The 20127-nt window shown below is 36.1% G+C and overlaps 1 protein-coding gene across 2 annotated transcripts in view; it reads left to right on the top strand.

The window, feature by feature from the left end:
• POLR3A (polymerase (RNA) III (DNA directed) polypeptide A, 155kDa) overlaps window positions 1–16960 on the top strand; it is a 38093-nt gene extending 21133 nt beyond the window's left edge. The window contains exons 20-32 of one of the 2 annotated variants that reach the window (XM_010567828.1): window positions 843–1013; window positions 1643–1756; window positions 3010–3045; window positions 6455–6541; window positions 6627–6709; window positions 8597–8767; window positions 9365–9458; window positions 9575–9667; window positions 10131–10295; window positions 10980–11144; window positions 11469–11600; window positions 12952–13084; window positions 16793–16960. In XM_010567828.1, coding sequence (XP_010566130.1) covers window positions 843–1013; window positions 1643–1756; window positions 3010–3045; window positions 6455–6541; window positions 6627–6709; window positions 8597–8767; window positions 9365–9458; window positions 9575–9667; window positions 10131–10295; window positions 10980–11144; window positions 11469–11600; window positions 12952–13084; window positions 16793–16941 — 1593 coding nt within the window. In that variant the 3' untranslated portion in view covers window positions 16942–16960. The remainder of the gene's footprint in view (window positions 1–842; window positions 1014–1642; window positions 1757–3009; window positions 3046–6454; window positions 6542–6626; window positions 6710–8596; window positions 8768–9364; window positions 9459–9574; window positions 9668–10130; window positions 10296–10979; window positions 11145–11468; window positions 11601–12951; window positions 13085–16792) is intronic. The other variant, XM_010567829.1, reaches the window with a different exon arrangement.
• The last annotated feature ends 3167 nt before the right edge of the window (window positions 16961–20127 follow it).

The following is a 20127-nucleotide window of genomic DNA, read 5'->3' as shown; positions in this document are numbered from 1 at the left end:
GAATAATGTTTGTATGTGTGTGAGTACATACAAACATACGTAAATATAATAAGCACCTCCAAAATATTTTCACTCATCAACTTTAAGCCTACGTGAATAAATTGTAGCACTTGGACTTCGGAATTTAAAATAAATAAAAATCTTAACACTTCTTTCATCTTACCTTTTTCTTCCTCAGTAAAAAAAAATTACCAATTGATATTCTTTAGTGAGCTAATTTACTTTCATATAACAATGAAGTCCATCTTTCAAGTAAAAACCTTTTTAACCATTAATGCTTCATAGCATGCCATCTTTTTGGGGAGACAGAGGAAGGAAGATGGTAGTAAAGGGATTTCCCAACACAATGAATTAATGTAAGAGAAGTAGCTAGCACTGGTAGAAAAATAGCATCTACTGGCTTTGATGGATGAGCTCTTTGGTTTTTGTCAGTGAAAATAATTGTTGACTGGTTTTGCTTCCATATGCAAAAAGTGTTGTATCCCTTGAGAAATAAACCTGCTTGGAAGAATATGAATGTTCTGTTTAAAAAGAACCCCGAATTCCTCAGACTATAATAGGTTCTTGCAGGTTACCGTTAGGTTTCCTATATGATGGAATTTCTAAACGTAGAGAATTGTGTTGTTGCTTTTAAATTTTATTATTGTTGGCTTTCATGTTCTGGGGAATGTACAGTAAAGCCCTGGGGATAATGTATGACTTAAAATAGGTTTTCATGCCTGCTAATCACTGTGTCAGATTTATTTCCTCAGTCCAGTTTCTATACTTTTTGTAATTCAAATCAATAGCTATTTTTAAAAAGATCCCATTTACTTTCCTTGTGGCTTTCCCCCCCCCTTCAGAGGCGGCTGGTAAAATCACTTGAAGATCTTTGCTCACAGTATGATTTGACAGTTAGAAGTTCTACTGGTGACATTATACAGTTTATTTATGGAGGAGATGGCTTGGATCCTGCAGCCATGGAAGGGAAGGATGAACCACTGGAATTCAAGCGAGTTCTAGACAATATCAGAGTAAGGATTACTGAAATCTTTGTTGGAAGTGTGAAAAGACTATTGAGCATGTAGGAGGAAGTAATAAATTATGGGGATAATTGTTGAAGAATTTATTTTTAAATTACCTTTTTGAGTGGTCCTGGTCATTCTTTCAGCATGTGTATGCTAAGAGTTATAGATACTGTTGACATTAGAACAGAGCAACTAGGACTAAACTGTGTATAAGCTGTGTAAAATAGAACTTTCTTCTGTGCTTACATAGTTCTAGGGCCTAATACCCAGCTCACTAGATAAATTACTCCTGGCTTAGTTGGGTCCTAGATTGGACTTGTATTACACAAAGTAATTCCTTATTAAATCAAGACATGCACGTTCTTTCTTGCTGCTTAGGTCAGAGGCCTGGTGTGTTGTTGAATAACTCTGGACATACTGTGATGTTTGAAGAATGGTATTGTTTGGTTTGGTTTTGTGGGGGGTTTTGTTGCTTTTTCTCCCTGTCCCGCCCCGGCCCCCAAAGATAAAAGCCTTTTCCTGAAATGACTGTTCAGATTTCTGTACTGTGAGTATAATAAATTGATAGAATTAGAAATGTGTGTGTATACTGTGCATATGTTTTATGTGAAAAGTATTTTTTTTTTACTCTGAAGGCTGTATATCCATGCCGAAGTGAACCAGCCCTTAGTAAAAATGAATTGGTGTTAACATCTGAGTCCATCATGAAGAAGAGTGAATTTCTTTGCTGCCGAGACAGTTTTCTGCAGGTAATTGTCTCACTTTCTTATCACATTGTGATTAACTTTTCCTTGTAAATCAAGGAAACTAAATAAAATGGTCTTATCAATCTGTAGGAGCAATGGCTGAATTTTATGCATTAGTAGCAGGAATAGTAGTTTGTTCAGTAATATATTTCTGTACATTTAGGGGGCAGGACAGGAGGACTAGTAATTTTAATTCTTATTATGGTAGTTGTTCATGTTCACCACAGGAGCTTTAGAAATGAGAGAAGAATCTAGTGATCTTTGAGTAGAAGGTGCTGCTGATCTGAGATATCTTGCTGGAATTTCTCTCCATAGCAAGATGGTAGAGTAATTATGTGCTTCCCCTGGGATGTCAGAAATGAAATAATACTTATTGACTCTATGTAAGAAACTGCTTAGTACTGACTCTCATACTCTGTTATTACACATATGTTTTGATATTATCAGCTTTCTGAAAAACTGGTTTTACTCAGTTGCTTGTTTTCGTGTAATAGAAACACTAGCTATACAAGTACACCTATTTACCTTGCTTTCTTATGATACTAATCCAGCAAAAAATTTCTGTCATATGATGTGCTTTGCTGGACAGGACTTACCTTCTGGGGAGTACTTACATGTCATTTAAGGATGAGTGAACGTTCACCTGACTGCTTGCACTTTGAATCGTAAAAGTCAATTTGTTTGAAAGAGTATTAAGCAATTGTAATATTTATGAGAGCAGCCACACTTAAGACTACTTTGGGAGACAGTGATAAAAATTGTAGAATTAACCTGCCTGTGGGCACATAAAGATGTTACCGTGATGAACCTTCCCATTTCTGGCAGTGATGAGAACAACATGAATTTAGTGACCTGCTTTTGAAGGGTTTCTTTTTAATAGATCAGAGTGCTTCAGAGCAGACTGTGACAAAACTAGTAAGCAGTTGTTTATGAACCTGATTTGCAATTCCATTGCTAGAGTAGAGTTGAAAAAATAATTATATCCATACTTGAAATATGCTGTAAATCTTAACTGCATCTCTGAAGGGAAAAAAATATGCAATATACTAATATCAGAGTTTGGAGATTAAGCTATTCTTTGAGATGTACATCTTTTTAATCATATCAGGAAAATCTAAATAATTGCTATTAATTTCAGAAGCACAGATATGGCTACATCACCTTAATGGTAATTAGTTTAACTTAAGATTTTTAAGTATTAGATAGTTACATTTTCTTCTTTCCTGTTCCTTTTTTTTTTCTGTTCATCCTTGAAGACATTAACTGAGACAGGTTATGAAAAATATAATGAGGTAATTGTAGCATGTGTGTGCACTGTGTGAATCTTAATGTTAGTGCTTTTTAGCTAAAGATGTGTGTATAGTGCTAAAGTAACTGATTAGCATATATACATTACTGCTTGTTGAATTATAATGTAGGTGTTCATCACAATATTTTACACAATTCCTTTGACATGTGAATTAATCCCCATAGTTAAATTTGAGGATTTTGAGGAAGCTTGCTTTTAGTACATGACTCTCCTTTCTAAAACTCATTCTTACAACCTTTAAGGATATTAGCATGTTTTTCTGATGTTCTCCTGTCCCTTCCTCTACTTTTCCCTTCCAGAACAGAGATATTTCTTCTCACTGTTATTTTACCAGGAGATTCCTGTAATGGGTTTATCCACTCTTGATCAGAAAACAGTATGTCTAAATAGCGTTTTTCAAACAGACTAGCGTTCATTCTGCCTGCACTCTGTCCTCACTGGAGGGAATTCAACTGATGAACAAGCAGATTGTTGGCTGGCACAGTTTCAGTTGTGTTAATATTTTAACGTGTTTGAGTATATTAAGATACAGGTGAAGGAAAATTTTTGTTTTCTTATTGAAATTGGGAAAATCTTCAGAAACCCTCACAATTTAAACCAAAAAAAAATTCAATAATTTTTCTGTGGTTTTTGGAGATGATAGAATATTATGAGTACTGTGGAGCGTGGTGCAAACATGGAAAATGCTCAGTGCACAGCCAGTCAGTGCTGGCATATGTAGAGCTGACTTAATGGATCTGCCTGGATTCAAATGGATTATTGCTGAATCTTGTGGGATTGTCTGTACTGCTCTGTGTTTCAGTGGGCTTCTTAACTGTGAGGATTCTTATATTAGCAGTGCTTCACGTATATAAATGATCCCACCAGCTTAAGTGCTGGGAAACATGATGCAAACACCGGAGCGACCAGGCTTTATACCCTGGCTGCTATTTTGACTAAACATTGGCTCTGTAGGAGCTGATGAGGCCCACATTGAGCCAGAGCTTACTGAGTCAGTTTGGTGCCATTTTGTTAAACAGGTCCAGGCTAAAAGACTTTATAGGTTTAGACTATGTGAAAGAACCAGTGGTTTCTTGAGCTCACTCTGGAAGTTACACAGCTGTGCTCATAGAGGACAGTGTTGCACTGGAGGTGATAGCTCCACAAACAGGCTCAGCAAAGAGTGAGCTACATATTCTTTCTATTTGTAGCATAAATTAATCCATAGTTTGGATAAACTCCCAACAGATAATTGAAAGGTGAGATGAATAGGTCATTCCCTCTTTTAGTTCTTGTGCATGAATAAAACTTTTGACAATGAAAAATAAATCTCTGCAGAGATTTATCTTTGATTTCTCACCTTTCTTTTTTCGCTCTAGTGCATGGAAATAATGTATCAATTGAGTACCTTATTTCTACAATTCAGAATGATATATAATGATTTTGTAAGCTGGAGGGTTTCTTGGTTTGGGGGTTTTTTTTTAAGTATTTTGGTACTTGGGGACTGTCAAAAGAGGAAAAGTTGACAATAAGTAGTTTGCCGTAATGCTGTTTGCAGTCCTATCCTGTTTTGATCTTAAGTCTGCCCTTTCTCCATATGATCACATGACTAAATATTTAGTCAGTATGGCAACTTCTTTTGAGGTGGTGGTGCTGTGGTTTATTATTACTGTCCCCTGGTTTTATGTGGGTAGGTGAACATTTAAAAGAATTTAGTCTTCAGTCTTCTGGAGGAAGAACTTAGTGTTACACCTTCTGCCTTCTTCCCCTTCCATTCTTCCCTTCCTGCCTTTTCACGAAAGAAGCATCTTGCAAGATAGAATTACTTTTAAAATCTCTCCTTAATGGTTTTCTTTTCTCTAGATTGAATGTTCTGGGTGATCTTCTGCAAGTCCTGCAATATTCCTCTTTTTTTAATGTACCTGTAGTAAAAAGATTAATTTTTCTAATACCACATTATTACTTAACACTTATTTTAGGAGATAAATCAAATTATCAATTTTATGCAAAGATTTCAGGGTCAAAAACCTTTAAAATGGCAAAATATTTTGTTTGTTAATTAATATTAATTAACTGCAGGGCAAAAGGGGCAGAAATGTATGAATGCATCCTGTTGTCATCCAACTGGGGAAACAACTTGAAGCATCCGTTCCAGTAGCACACTTCTGTTGTCAGTTCTTTCATTTGAATTTTGTTCTAGTATTCACAGAAAATAATGTACTGTCTGAAAATACCTTGAATAACCAGTTAAAATATTGTTACTTTGAGAATCTGAGGATTCTATTAAGATGCAATAGAAGTGTTTTGATAATGATTTCTGAATTCAGTTGTAAAAAAAAAAAAAAAATAAAAAAATTGCAAGTAATTTTCAGTGCCCAGCTAATACAGTGGTTGGAAGGAGTCCAGTACTGAGTGCAGAAGATGTGATACTATATAATCATCATCCTCGTTGTCAGGCAGGACTAATTGGGTGGAAAGGGTTTAAAAGAACTCTAAAAATCAAACTATTCACTCCTCCATGGAGGCTTTCTTAAATCATTGTTGAAGTAGATGGAAGGATTGCTTCTCGCTTTTTGTTTATATTTTGGTTTTGAAAGTCTGTGTTATCGTAATGACTTGCACTGAGTGTACTTTTATGGAAAAGTTTAATTGTGGACCTCATACTTCATGACTTCTAGTGTACATATCTACATCCAAAGTGTGTAATGCCTGAATGATGTTTCATAGAAATTTTGGATATTTTTCTGACAATAGAATGAAAGACTTGGGTACTACTACATGTTAAATGGAATTGTCTGCAAGACCTGTCCACAACATAGAGAAGTTATTTGAACTGTGTTAGGTAGAGTCTGATGTGTATATATCAACTTGGGGGGGGGCAAATAAAGTCTTGAATCACTGAAATCTGTCCAGGAGGTGTCCTTTATATACTTCCTGTCATGCCACAGTCTTTCTGCTTTGACTTGTTTTAAATACTGAGAAATGAGTGAGAACATGTTTGTCCGTATACAGAGAAATAAGAATTTTGAGGGGTTTCTTTGTTGTTGGTTGGTTGTTTTGGGGGTTTTTTTGATGGTAGAATCAGTTTCAGTAAGTGATGGGTAGGAAGGAAGGATCAACGAAAGTCAAATCTCTTTTAAGTTTTCAGTGTGTGCTCAGGAAGGATGCTTTTATTCAGCGTGGACCATATTTCAGGTACTGCTACTAATTTGTGGTTACACAAGAGTGAATCTGGTTTGCTAAATTCTAGTGTATGTGTGTGTCTTAAGTTTTGATGTTCCTCTTTTCATATTGTGCATTGTTAATTTATTATTGTAAACATTCCATTTGGAGCTCTAAGCAAGTAACTTACTGCTGAAGATTTCAATATGAAGACCATGTCTTTGCTTACTGTTGCTTTAATGTAATTTCAGGAAATTAAAAAATTCATCAAAGGTGTTTCTGAGAAGATAAAAAAAACTAGGGACAAGTACGGCATTAATGACAATGGCACAACAGAGGTAAATAGTTTCAAGGGGGTGATTATGTAGTTATTTTAAATCTTTGTATGCTTTTGCTTTTCCAACTGTTGTATTCTCTTTTCAGCCACGAGTTTTATATCAGTTGGATAGGATTACTCCAACACAACTAGAGAAGTTTCTAGAGACTTGTAGGGACAAATACATGAGGTAAGTGCTTAGCCTGTTATTTTCTGTCAGTTTACCCCCCCGCCCTAATTCAGTATTTACTGATTTGTTTGCAATCTAGGAGTGTATTTTGCTATTTTTAATATATGAATGTTGGTTCTGTTGTGAATGCAATACAAATAAAGAATAAGAAACAGTTGGCCTCAGTGATATAAACATTGCAAGACAAAGGTAAAATGCCAAAAAAAAAAAAAAAAAGCATCACCATCTACAGGTGGGCTTGTTAAGGCAGACATGTTCCCTTTCTCTCCCTCTCACAGGAGATTGTTCCAAACCTCCAAAGAGTCCATGCAGAATAATGTCTGAATAGATCAGTTTCAAATACATGTGAATCTTGATGGTTATTCTTCATCTACACCATCTGAAGAGTTATGTCACGCTTCATGCTAACATGTTCTTGAATCTGTTATGTACCTGTAGGAGCCTTTTGTTTGTTATTCTTGGTCTCCAACAAGATAGTGATAGTGTGGATGTTTTCAACTCTTACCTGTCGAGAGTTGTTTTATTTACTTAGACTGCTTGGATTTGTTCATTGGCATGCAGCCATTGGTGACAGCTGCTTTGTGGCCTCACACTCACCTGCATTAATTGTTTACTAGTATTTTTTCTTTTTCTAGAAAATTAATATATACATAAATTCTTAACATTACTATTTTAAAACAATTACCAGTTTTCTGCTTTCAGTTATTAAGATTACTTGCTTATGTTTGTCTTAAGTGTTCTTAAACATGAATTGCCTATTTTACTGTATTAAGTTGGTTTAGCATACTATATTATGTTGATCTGACAACTGAAAGATGGTACCCTTGGAAAGGATCTAATTGCTATGATGTTTGTTTTCGTATTTTAGACTGTTGTCATTTTACCAGGAGAAATATCTCGACTGAGATTTCAGCAATTTTTGGATAGATGTGACATGAATGTAAAGAGGTCTCCAAATAATAGTGAAAACAATAACCTCTATTTAAATAATTTTGTTTTACAGTCACCCAGAATTAATTCCTTTAGATGGTACAAGCTAAATAACTATTAGACAGCATTTTTACTTGGTAAGAGCTCATCGAGGAAAATGCAAGAAGCTGCTATGAGTTAGATTGATTTAGGAAGTGTTATTGTGCCTTAAGTTCAGAGGTTTTTGCTCTAGAAAAGCAGATCACATTGCACTCTGTGCAAGCTGAAGAATGCTAACTGCAGGATCTGAAGAAAATTGTATGGGAGAATGTAAACCACCCCTCACATCTCATTTTGAGAATGCATAGTGTAGTGTAGTGGTCTTCATTCTTTGTTCTGTAAGGACAACCAGTTCTCAAAGTACATAAATTTTAGAAAGGGGCAAATGTGGGAATGAGCCCATTACATGCATAACTTGAAGGCAAAGTAGGTCATCAGTATAGGGTTTTTGAATAAGATGAAAACAAGAAGACATTAATATCTGGATTTTGTTCTGATTAAAAAGTAATCTGCATAATAATTACTTAAAAGAAGACTTAATAGAGGTCTCTCATGCTTAAACATATAAAGGGGAGTTTTGGGTAAGTTAGCATATGGGATTTCCCTGAATGGGCAATCCTGAATCTACTGCTTGATGCTTTGGAGGAAGAGGACAAACATTTTGTTTTCTGTTGTGGATGTTACACTGCATCTGTGGAATGTCTGTGTAACAGGGCATCTTCTTGCCTTGCATGAGATCAGTGTCCTGAGTATTGGTGACCTTTTAACCTCTCCCCTGTTCATTTAAAAAAAAAAAAAAAATTTAACAAACTTCTCATTATCTGCCAGTGTAGTTTGTCTGTGCTTACTTAGGATTTTATGCCTTTTTGAGTTCTATGTCTCTTTCTGTATTTTTTTATGAGTGAATTTCTTTATTAGGGCACAGATGGAGCCTGGTTCTGCAGTAGGAGCTCTTTGCGCACAGAGTATTGGTGAGCCTGGCACACAGATGACTCTGAAGACTTTCCATTTTGCTGGCGTTGCTTCAATGAACATTACTTTGGGTGTGCCAAGAATCAAAGAAATCATTAATGCTTCAAAGGCTATTAGGTATTAACATTGTTTTGGTTTTGCTTTTTTCTTTTGCTTAAGTGAAACCTGATGGATACATTTTCAATATGTGATAGCATTTCCCTGTTCTCAATAATATAGTAGATAACATTGAATCCATGGAATACCAAAATACAAAAAATCTAACGTCTGTCCAACTAAGTGATACTTAGGGCAGAGAAGAGAGAAGTTTTATTTTCCTGAAAATCAAATGAGGTAAAGTAGTTACTTCCTAAGTTTAATATTCCATTAGGTGTCTCATATATTGTGAAACTTTCTGATGTTTAGTGCTAGTTGAAACTTACCTATTACTAGGTATCCACTTAAAGAATACTAGAATAATGTACGCCATGAAAATAGTCACTGATTTGTTATGTTATAATCTCTTGCGTGTGTGGTTGTTTTTACTGGCCTGAAGTACATGAACAATAATTTTCTTAAATGTACCTGAGGAAGCTGAAGGTCTCTTTATGTTATTAAATACTACTCTAGATGATTAGATCGGTTCCATAAGGCTGCTTGTAACTCAAATTGCCATCTGTAATCTACCTGAGCAATTTTCTAAGTGGTTTTTTTGTGTGTGTTTATTCTTTGTAGCACCCCTATTATAACAGCACAGTTGGACAAAGATGATGATCCTGATTTTGCCCGTCTGGTTAAAGGAAGAATTGAGAAAACTTTATTAGGAGAGGTGGGAAAAATTGTGTTATTGCCAATGCTTTAAATGCTATGGGACATTTTAATCAATTGCTATGGGGCATTTTAACCATATTCACATGCTAAGTATTTTGTCCTTATCTCTTAAAGATTTCAGAATATATTGAGGAGGTGTTTCTTCCAGATGATTGTTTCATCCTAGTGAAGCTGTCTTTAGAGCGCATTAGACTACTGAGATTAGAGGTGAGTTGTTCAGTTCTTATGCAGAATATGCCTTGGGTAAATTCCAAAGGTTCTCTTAATCCTGTCTCAGAAACGAAGTCAGACCAGTGGAAGTTAAAAAAAAGAAAGCGAACAAAGGATGTCCTGTGGCTACATTACATCTGGATTCCACACACCCCCCCCCCTTTTTTTTTTGTTACCTTGTAAAGTGAATAATTTTTCCTTTATTTGGAAATGAAATAACATACATTCATTTCTTTGGTTCCTTGCTAAATACAAGGATGCCATTTCTGTCCATTAGGTAGCATATAGGCCAATACCCTCAGCATGGGATAGTATTTCATGCAACTTATAAGAGTAACAACTTTTGCTTATTTTTCTACATTACACTTTTTTTATATTCTGTTGAAAGACTGCTCTATGTATTTGAGCAGATTTATATATGAGAGATACCCTGATGTTTGTTGGCTGACTTTTGCCACAGGTGAATGCAGAGACTGTGCGCTACTCTATTTGCATATCTAAACTCAGAGTAAAGCCTGGGGATGTTGCTGTCCATGGAGAAGCAGTTGTATGTGTGACCCCTCGTGAAAACAGCAAGAGTTCAATGTATTATGTATTGCAGTCCCTGAAGGAAGAACTACCAAAGGTAAAAACAAAGACTGTCTCATGCTTTTGTAGGAGGTAATCAATAATAATAATTTGGGATTCTATGGTGGAAAGACAAAATAATTCTGGTCAATATTGACAATGAAGATAGTCTGAATCCATAACTCTTAGATTGCAATGCTACTGCTTTACAGCTGAAACTAAGCCTCTGTTGCTAATCTTTATAAATAAAATCTAAGTCTTGATACTTTACTTGCAACATTTACTGAAGCATTCAGAGTGCAGCCATTGTATGAAATAGTTATATCTTCTTCCAGCTGCATCTAGAATTCAACCACATGACAGTATCTGGCATTTTTTGCAGCTTTCTGTGAGGAGACTGTCTACTTCGGATTTTAAAAATAGTGATACGTGAACCTTATTATTGGCAGGATGCCCTTTCAGTTGTGTGGATCTACCACCATTCAGATACCCAGGTCTGAGTGTGAGGATATCTGGCATAAAATATAAAATGTAGGTAGTGAGTAAGGCTTATAGTACAGTGTGAATGTCACATTTGCGCTAGTGTATTTAAGAGCAGGAAATCTTATTTCATATTTATTTTAATTGAGCATTTACTCCAAAAACTGGAGCTTCTAAATAGGTTGGAATGCTGATAAGGGTTACCCTTTTATACTGCGTTACTGTACACATCAAAGTTACTAGGTTTTTTTGTTTTGTGAAGGTTGTAGTGCAAGGTATACCAGAGGTTTCCCGAGCTGTCATTCACATTGATGAACAAAGTGGAAAGGAAAAATATAAACTTTTAGTTGAAGGTGATAATCTGCGAGCTGTTATGGCTACTCACGGAGTGAAAGGAACAAAAACGTCCTCTAACAACACTTACGAGGTAATGTTCAAACGGGTATTGTAGGTTTTTTCCCCATACCATCTTTATTACAAGTGCTTGTTTGTGTTCAGTTGCAGCAGTTGATATCTAATCAAGCCTGGTTTCACTAATAGTTGTCAGAATGCATTAGCACAAGAGAATAATTCAACTGGCAGCACTGTTCACTTCAAAGAAGCCTTTTCTATGAATATTTTTAAAACAGAGAAATGCAAAAGGCTAGTAATGAAAATGGAGTGTTATCTGACATTAGGTGGCATTTGTTCCAGGAATATACTTATTCCAAGCATTTGGTTCTTCATTAATCTAACATAATCTCTTGTGTAGGTAGAGAAGACACTAGGAATTGAAGCTGCTCGGACAACCATTATCAATGAGATTCAGTATACAATGGTGAACCATGGTATGAGCATTGACAGGAGACATGTTATGTTGCTGTCTGATCTAATGACTTACAAGGTTTGTACTATGCTTTTTCTAAATGTTGCATTGGCCTGTTCATACAAATTAATTTGACCATGTTTGGGAAAGATGGGTGAGTTATAGGTTTAAAGAATTGTATGTTATACTGACCAGATACTGTTGTTTGTATATCAAACAAAACGCTTAATTAATCTGTTTCTTGGGGGTAGGGAGTATAAGGTCTATTTTGACTGAAAACAAGTTCATATAATGAGTAGGGAATTATAATTTCATATTGGAAATAGGAATCCTAAAAATTGTGGTATGAAAATCAACTGGGTAACGATGCATGCAATTTAAGGCTTGCTGAGCAGAAAACCACACGGGGTGTGGTTCATAGCAGCTGCACTGTTTATAAGAGACAAAGGATACAGACATTACAAATAGAATCAGATTACGTTTAGAGTATCAACAGTCTTCCAGAACTTGTTAGTAGAAAATTGTATCTGTTCTTTATTGATTGACTCTCTTTCTTTCACATCTGATATGTTTTTTAGATTTGAGTATGCTTAGTGAAGTAAGACTTTCCACTTTGCCTGCCAGAGTGCAAGGGTTTAATTTGAGTAAAATGGATGAAGGAGTTCTGACTTCTCCCAAAACTGGCGCTTTGTTGTACTGAGCTGCAGCAGTCCCCAGGGCTGGCTGTGTGGGGCTGCAACACAATAGTGGAAAAGGGCATCAGAGTGCAATGTTTTACACTTGTTAGGCTCCTAGCATGCATTCTTTTGTCTGTGCTTCTGACTTGTGCTTCTGTGCACTGTCTGTTATAATCAGGATGTTTGTTAGAAACAGAGGCAGAAATAAACCAAGTTAGTGTAAAAAGCTAATTACTTTTTTTTCTGGAGAGCAAAAAAATGAAGATTTAACATCTTTTGTAATCTCCTGGCAGCTGAAGTTGGATTTAACAGTAGACAATAGGCAGTAGCTTCAGCATAGTGCTCTCAGACCCCACTAAAATTTGTAGCTCAGCAACTACTTTATAATTTTGTGTTTTTTCTCATGGCCATGTTTCTTTCAATCTTTCCAATATTTTTGCTTTAAAAAAAAATAATAAAAAAATCTATTAACCATTTATAACAGCTTCTGTTGTGTATGAATAATCACTTCTGTTTTATTTAAATATTGATTACTACCAAACTATTAACCTTCGGGATGTTTAACTGTGAAGCAGCATATTATGACAATGATATATTGTAGATAGTAACCTTTTTACTCACTACTTGTTTCATGTGTTTGTTAGAATAAAAACTACATTTCTGTTGTTCGCTTGATTTGCTTCTTTAGCAAATATAACTGACCTCCAGCCACTATTATGATAGTCTCTCTTTGGGTTTTTCCATCAATCAAGGGTGAAGTGCTGGGCATTACTAGGTTTGGACTGGCAAAAATGAAGGAAAGTGTGTTGATGCTAGCTTCTTTTGAAAAGACTGCAGACCATCTCTTTGATGCTGCCTACTTTGGACAGAAGGATTCTGTTTGTGGTAGGTATTGCAAATTCTGCTACAGTTTGTGGTCCTTACCCAGCATCTGTAAACCTCTTCAAAGCATTGGATTTTTGCCCTTAAGCTTTCTGTTCAGCTTACATGTCAAAAACTTCAGGCCTGATGCTAATCCATACTTCTTAATCCTAGAGGTTTGGTGAATGTTTCTCTACTTCTAATTTCAGTCAGAGATCTTGAAGTCAGTTGGACATTTGTTGTAAGTTTCTTAAAGTAGACTTTAGTAATTTGGTTTTACTTCTCACCACATAGCTCAGTGCAATACCAGGAAATTTGTCCTGCTATTGGTAGTTCTGTTTTTTCAGTTTTGAAAGTTGTATATCTTCAACACCTAGAGCTTATTGAGGAATCTAGTATTTAGGTTTCATTTTCATTCCTACTAAGAAGTAGAAAGACATGTGTCTCAGGTAGCATAGGTGAATATCATACTGTGCATAATGATTGCTTATCTGATGATTGTAACTAGAAATAAACAGAAGCACAAAGTTCTTGTCCTCTTCAGTTAGTTCTGATGTAAATAGATAAAAACTGTGGGGTGGTGATTTTTTTTTATTTAGAAGCCTTGTTTATCAGTACTCCATTCATTAACAGAACAGAGATCCCTGTCCTGAGAAATTTCTTTTTAAATGTATCGGTTTCAGTTTTAAAGTTAGGTTCATTAACATCCATTGAATCATACTCTCGCTGAATTAATGAAAGAACCTGATAAAAGTTTAAAAATATATGTATACATGCACACAAGTGCATGCATGTACATAGAGCCAAACAAAATTCAGATAGACGAGTTTTTTGTTATTCTCTTTGTCTTTTAATTTTGCATTTCTGCCATGGACTCTAATATTTGGAATTGAAATTATTTTTCTTTTTTTAAACTCCTTTGCCCCCATTCCTCCCAGATTTCATTCTCCTTTAAGCTACATACATTTTGGAATGATTTGTTAACAAGTCTCTATCTAGTAGGTTAAACAGAGAAAAGTAGTCAAGCAGGTTTCACCCTCTTCAACACCTGTTTATGTAAGGCATACCATCCCGGAGCAGTAACTGCTCATTTGGGGTTTCTGGGTGCTAATGAAGTATAAAAATATGAATGTATTATGTTAAGGTTTACTGGTTTGTATGTATTTGTAGGTGGTCTTAGAAAGTGTAGTCAATTAACAGTGCTTTGTGGACAGTATATTTTCTGAATATCTGGAATCTGTTAGAAACCTTTGTGTTACTAGTTTGTATTTTAAGAGCGCTGCCACTTTCTGGCTGTCCAGCATTCCACGAGAGTGGGATTTTCTTTCTTTCTTTTTTTTTTTTTTTTTATTATTATTTGCCCATAATTAAAGCAAAGATCCTTTGGGAGACTGATTCCATCCTGGACAGTAAGGAAAATAAAATGTTTTCTCTAAGTCGCCTTTGAGCTGGTAAAACCTTGTTTTGAATAATGTGGAAACCAAAGATCTTTTCATGTTGCTTTCTATATATATGCTTTACTTCAAATAAGAAAATGAAATGGACAAAACAGAAAATTGTTGTCTGTCTTCCAAAACTGAAGAGATGATACTGACTTCCTTGTACAAAAAAGTGCTGTGCAGCTGCCTGACCTGGCCATCACTAGTTATCTCTTTGAATTGCTATGAAAAGAAACTCTTACACACTGATGGTTTTGCATCTCCAGAGCAAGAAAAAATTGCAAACATTGCCAAGAAAAATGAGTATGTACCCAAAATGAACTATAGGTGCTGAACTGAATGGCATCTCAAGTCAGTGCTTCTCCTGAATCTGTGGGTATAGTTTTAGACCATCTGGCCTTTGAATCCCTTTTGTCTTGTAAGATGCATTTCTCCCCCCCGAGAAAATGGGGAACAGCTGATTCCTGCTTTACCTACATAAAGACAGGCATTTTCTTGTGAGAACTGCTGGTGCCACATTTCAGTGGGCAGAGTGGGTTGAAACTAGAGCAGAGGAGTACATCCAGTTCCAGCAGCATCCTCTGTAGAAGCAGGATCAGCAAGTGCAAGCCACTGCTTAGAGATATAGTCGATTTACTTTACCTTTCTATCCCCTTCCCAAAGAGTAGCCAACTGCACTTTCATTTGTAACTTAAGAATGGGAACTGAGAGCTACAGATCACTGCTGTGATGCTCATTTATGAGGAGGTGGTCTGGAAGGGAAGTGTCAAAAATAAACTTTGTAATAAGAGCAGTACAACTAGCTTCATCTCTACCGATCTTCACCCAGCTGAAAGTGAAAGCAGCAGTTCATAGCTGTCAGCCAGATGTTTAGACCTGCACTAGATTATAACTGGTAGCGTTAAAAGACTTTGCACTGGAGGAGTCTTGGATGGTCATTAGAGCGGAGTGTGCTCTGCTGGCACTTCTGCCACCAATGATATCATTATCTTCAGCTGTCTGATACAATTGTCTCTCGCCTCTAGTATACATTAGTCTGAGCAAGTACATAACATACATACACTTGATTGTTATAATGGCATGTTCTGTCTGAGCATTTCCTGCTATATGTGACTGCTGTCAGATGCTGCAAACTATTATTTTGTCGGTGAGGCCAAAGGAAGTTGGGGAGGAAGGGCTTCTGACTGTATACATGGAAGTATTGCAAGGGAAGAAGGATTCCCAAATCTAACTGCAGTTTCCATGGTTCAGAGGTTGGCTCAGCTTGAAAGGTTATTGTGCAAAACCAGATAGATTTTATTCTGCTAGGTATTAGAAAGGTGGTTCCTTTATCTGTGTAACCTGCATGCTGTAGAGGCCTAAATAAACATTAAGCGACTCCTAAGAATTCTATTTTGCACAAGATTTTTAAGTGCATAATGTTGGAAAATATGTAGTAGAAATGCAGCAATGGTCTAAGAGCAAAAATACAGAATCTTCATTAATATGCATTTAAATTGCCAATCGAATCTTGCCAGAATTTTAAGCAAATTGATTTTCATCTTTTGTGCATTCGAAGGTACAGCTATTTATTGTTATTTTCTTAAACATTTATATGAAGGACAACATTCTTATACTCCTGAGAATATGTGAAAGTGTCATTTGGATCATAACAGTATGCCAAGGAAAAAAAACCACTGGTATCTGATAGATTGCTTTTAATGTGGAATGTTCTTTGGAAAAGTTGTATACATGAGTAGATGTGGAATATAGATGTGTCAGCACATTTCTGTGAAAATGTTATGGCTATCAAAAATAATTGGGACAGACTAAATCTTTAAATTCAAAACATGCACTTTTTGAATTGTGAAAATGCAAAAAAAGTGGTATAGCTAACGTAGTGATATGCCTCTTTCACTGGGAAGTTACGGGCATGTCAAGGGAACTTGGCCAGATTTGACTGAAGTCTTAGCACTGAGTCAGAGGATGAACATAAAGTAACTTTGCCTTGCATCTTCTGCTCTTGGCACTGAGTGGAATGTGTCTTCTCCAAAAACAAACCTTCTGAGGCTCTTCCATTGCTAGAGAAGGTGTTTAGGTTAGGTTGCATTTTTTCCATCTAGAATTTAAACAACACAAATAACATACTGATCCGATGACCATAAAATTTAACTTTATCTAGTGAAGAGACATTGATCTTTAACATGTAGGCTTGAAAGAGGTTTGATAGGCAATGCATACAGAATGGGCAAATGAAAACAGTTTTGTAAATCCTTACTTGTCAGATGTTCAACATGTTTGGTTTTTTTCGTAGGTGTTTCTGAGTGCATCATCATGGGAATTCCGATGAATATTGGAACAGGACTTTTTAAGCTGTTGCACAAAGCAGACAAAGAATCAACCCCTCCTAGGAGGCCTCTGATATTTGATAATAATGAATTTCATATTCCCATTGTTACGTAGCACTTGGACATAATACAAGATAGCAAAACAAGAAGTAGCAGAAAACATCATTTAAATTAAGAAATGTATATTATCAGTTCTGTATGTCTCAATAACTGTGAATTGGTAAGTGAAATACTATCAAAAGAATTGCCCAATTATTTACCACCTGTTGTTACTACAGACCCTGAAAGGAGAGGCTTCTCTGCACCAGAGAGTGGAAATAAAGTGGATTTCAGCTGATAAAATTTTCTTCTTCATGTGCTAGAATTAGATCTTTGTGTTAATGAGTAGAAGTTGTTATTAACTCAGTATTAGACACATCTATTCAGATGTGATCAATAAAACCAAAACTGCAAGAGTTCTGTGAGCTTGCACAGAGTGCATTTGGAGATGGCCTTTCAACAGGAGCTGCAGAGGTCAGTCTGTAGCTGGTAAGAACAGAGACTTCAGAAAGCTAGAACTGAGTCTTTCATTCATTTATACTGAGTTAAACTTCAGGAGTGCTGTTAAAAGTGTTTGAAATATTTGCTCTTTGCTTTTTTTTTTTTTAATTGTTTTTCTTTTATTCCAAGTTATCATCCAGTAAATGGTTTTGCTCCCCAGGACTCTGCTTTGGGATGTACCTGCAAGAATCTGCAAATGGTAAAGCTGTTACTAAATTCTGAGAAGACTGTTACAAAAACATTACAAATTATAAATAGCTTTTAATATTATAGCAGCTGTTACACTGCTGGAATCTGTAATTTACAGCAGTCTTAGTTTTATGAAAGTTTTATAATTGAGCAGGATCATCTGAACAACCTAGTTTTATTTTAATATATAAAGTAAAAATAGAAAGGGGAGCTGTTTTCCTGCATTGCCTTGAAATAATTTGAAAGTATTTTAATCTTTAGCCCACTAGAGTAGTTTTCAGAATGAATATAAATCTTAAATTATTTTGATGTAGTATGTTTAAATTTACTCTGGTGCTATGGAGGGAAGGTATCTTAGTGTTTCCTTCTCAGCATTGTTTGGATATTCAGTGTGCTCATAACACAGGTCAAGGTCGGAGAGAAGCAAAGTAGAGGAAAAAAAGCTAAAGGTGCGCACTTATGAAGTAAAAGCAGGCCGCTGAATGATCTTGCATTTGAAAATGAACAAGTTTGTGCTGCAGTTTGTCTTCATGTAGCAACCAAAAGAAAAAGTGTAAGGCTACATTCAGAGGATGTAAGTCTAAAGATGCTGCTGTTTATTTTTTAAATCATCCTCCATGCAGAGAAGACCTGATGTGAAATTCAACATAGCTATTATCAAATTATTTTGTGTTTTTAATGTGATACTAAGATACACTTCCGCCTAGATTTTGGCAGGTAAAGATTGAGAATGTAACGCATTTAGTATCTGCTCTAAAAGCCATATATATTTTGCTATCTCCCTTTAACAACAGAAATTTCAGAATAAATTTAAATTTTCTTCGTGATCTCAGTGAGATTGCCACTTTCTGATTTGTCTGTATAGAAGTCTAGCTCTGTTTCTTTTTAAATATGTCAGTGTAAGACAGGTAGGGGCCAAATGGAGAGAAAGCCCCTAAACCTTTCCTGTGGATAAGAACTTCATTTTACCATGGGAAATTCTAGTGAAAGTGGTTGGTATTTTTTGTGAATAAAGATTCTTCTGAAGGTGTAAATGGGTGGAGTTGGTATTGGAATGACTAACCACCTCTTTTTTTCTTTGTCTCTTTTTTTTTTTTTTTTTTTTTAAATATAGTGAAATGTTGCTGTTTAAATGGTGGGTTTACTCTTTTGTATGTGTAAAAAGTATTCAGTAAATTACATCTGTTATCATTGTCTTTAATATGACAATAAAAAGAGGCAGAGATAAAGAAAATGTAAACCTTGTGTTTGCTTATTGATGCATTATATTTGTGCATAATAACTTTATGGATGACCTAACCTCCATCTCCATCATTTGCTTATTTAAGACAGTTGAGAATTACTGAGCTTAAATCTCAGGTATTTACAACCTAAATGAATATGTAATATAAAGCCTATCTTGCTTAAGGTAAATATAAACACATCTTGCCCTCTGAGCAGGCTATTAAGTTCCTAAGTATTTCAGCCAAAAATAGATTGTTTACAAGAAATCTGGATTAGTAATTATTGTTTGGGCTTTCTGTACAGTCAGTAAACAAATTAGCTGTTGGATTTCACTCATAAGCAGCTTTTTTTAAGGGTTTCTTTTAATGGTCGAAGATACAGAACTTTGGGGTATTTCCTAAAATTTACATTTTAATTTAAATTTTCAAGAATTTTTTTCTGAAAAATTACTAGATGACAGTAGAAGCCCTAGAACAGAACATCCCAGACAGCCATCGTGTCTTTACATGGAAAAGCATCACTGATTCGTTTATGATGTCTCAGAATTGTTTGTGTACTGCAGTACTGTCCTGGGTTCAGCTGGGATAGAGTTAATTTTTTACAGGAACCTGGGAGGTGGGGGGCATAGCCGGGGCAGCTGACCTGAACTGGCCAAGGAGCTATTCCATACCATGTGACATCATGCTCAGTATATAAATGGGGAGTGGGCCGGGGGGTGGGCTCGACTTTCGGTGGGGGAAGTGGCGGAGCGTCGAGTCCCGGGTGGTGAGCAGTTGCACTGTGCATCACTCTTTTTGTATACTCTTTCATTAGTACCGTTGTTGTTGTTGTTGCAATTTCTTTGTGTTGTTCCAGTAAACTGCCTTTATCTCCACCCTCGAGGTTCCAGTTTTGTTTTTTTTCCTCTCCTCCGTCTCCCCCCCTATCCCACCGGAGGGGGGCGGGAGGAGTGAGCGAGCGGCCGCGTGGTCCTTTGTTACCGGCTGGGCTGAAACCACGACAAGTACACAAACTTTACTACAGTAAAAACATTTGTGAAAGTAATGCTAAAATCTCTACTAATTAGGTTATGGGAACAATTGGGTACTATCATTCAGATTTGATCACCAGATGCCCTTAAACTTTTAAACCGTCTGGCTCCTGTAGAACATAGGCATTGAACTTAGAATAGTAGGGCTGCTGAAGAATCTCAAGTATGAACTGCATAGCCAATGGTGCAGCAGGCAGGCAGCAAGGCCAGCTGCACGTGGGAGGCCTGAGATGGGAACCCTGATTCATTTTGGTACTGCTGGCAGCACATTTTTAAGGAAGCAAGAATTGGCTACCAAAATTCATTAAGTTAATTATG

This window comes from Haliaeetus leucocephalus, unplaced genomic scaffold (assembly GCF_000737465.1).
Source record: "Haliaeetus leucocephalus isolate CR32 unplaced genomic scaffold, Haliaeetus_leucocephalus-4.0 Scaffold229, whole genome shotgun sequence".
NCBI lineage: Eukaryota > Metazoa > Chordata > Aves > Accipitriformes > Accipitridae > Haliaeetus > Haliaeetus leucocephalus.
The sequence above is the reverse complement of the archived record's forward strand: the minus strand, read 5'-3'. Positions and strand labels throughout refer to the sequence as shown.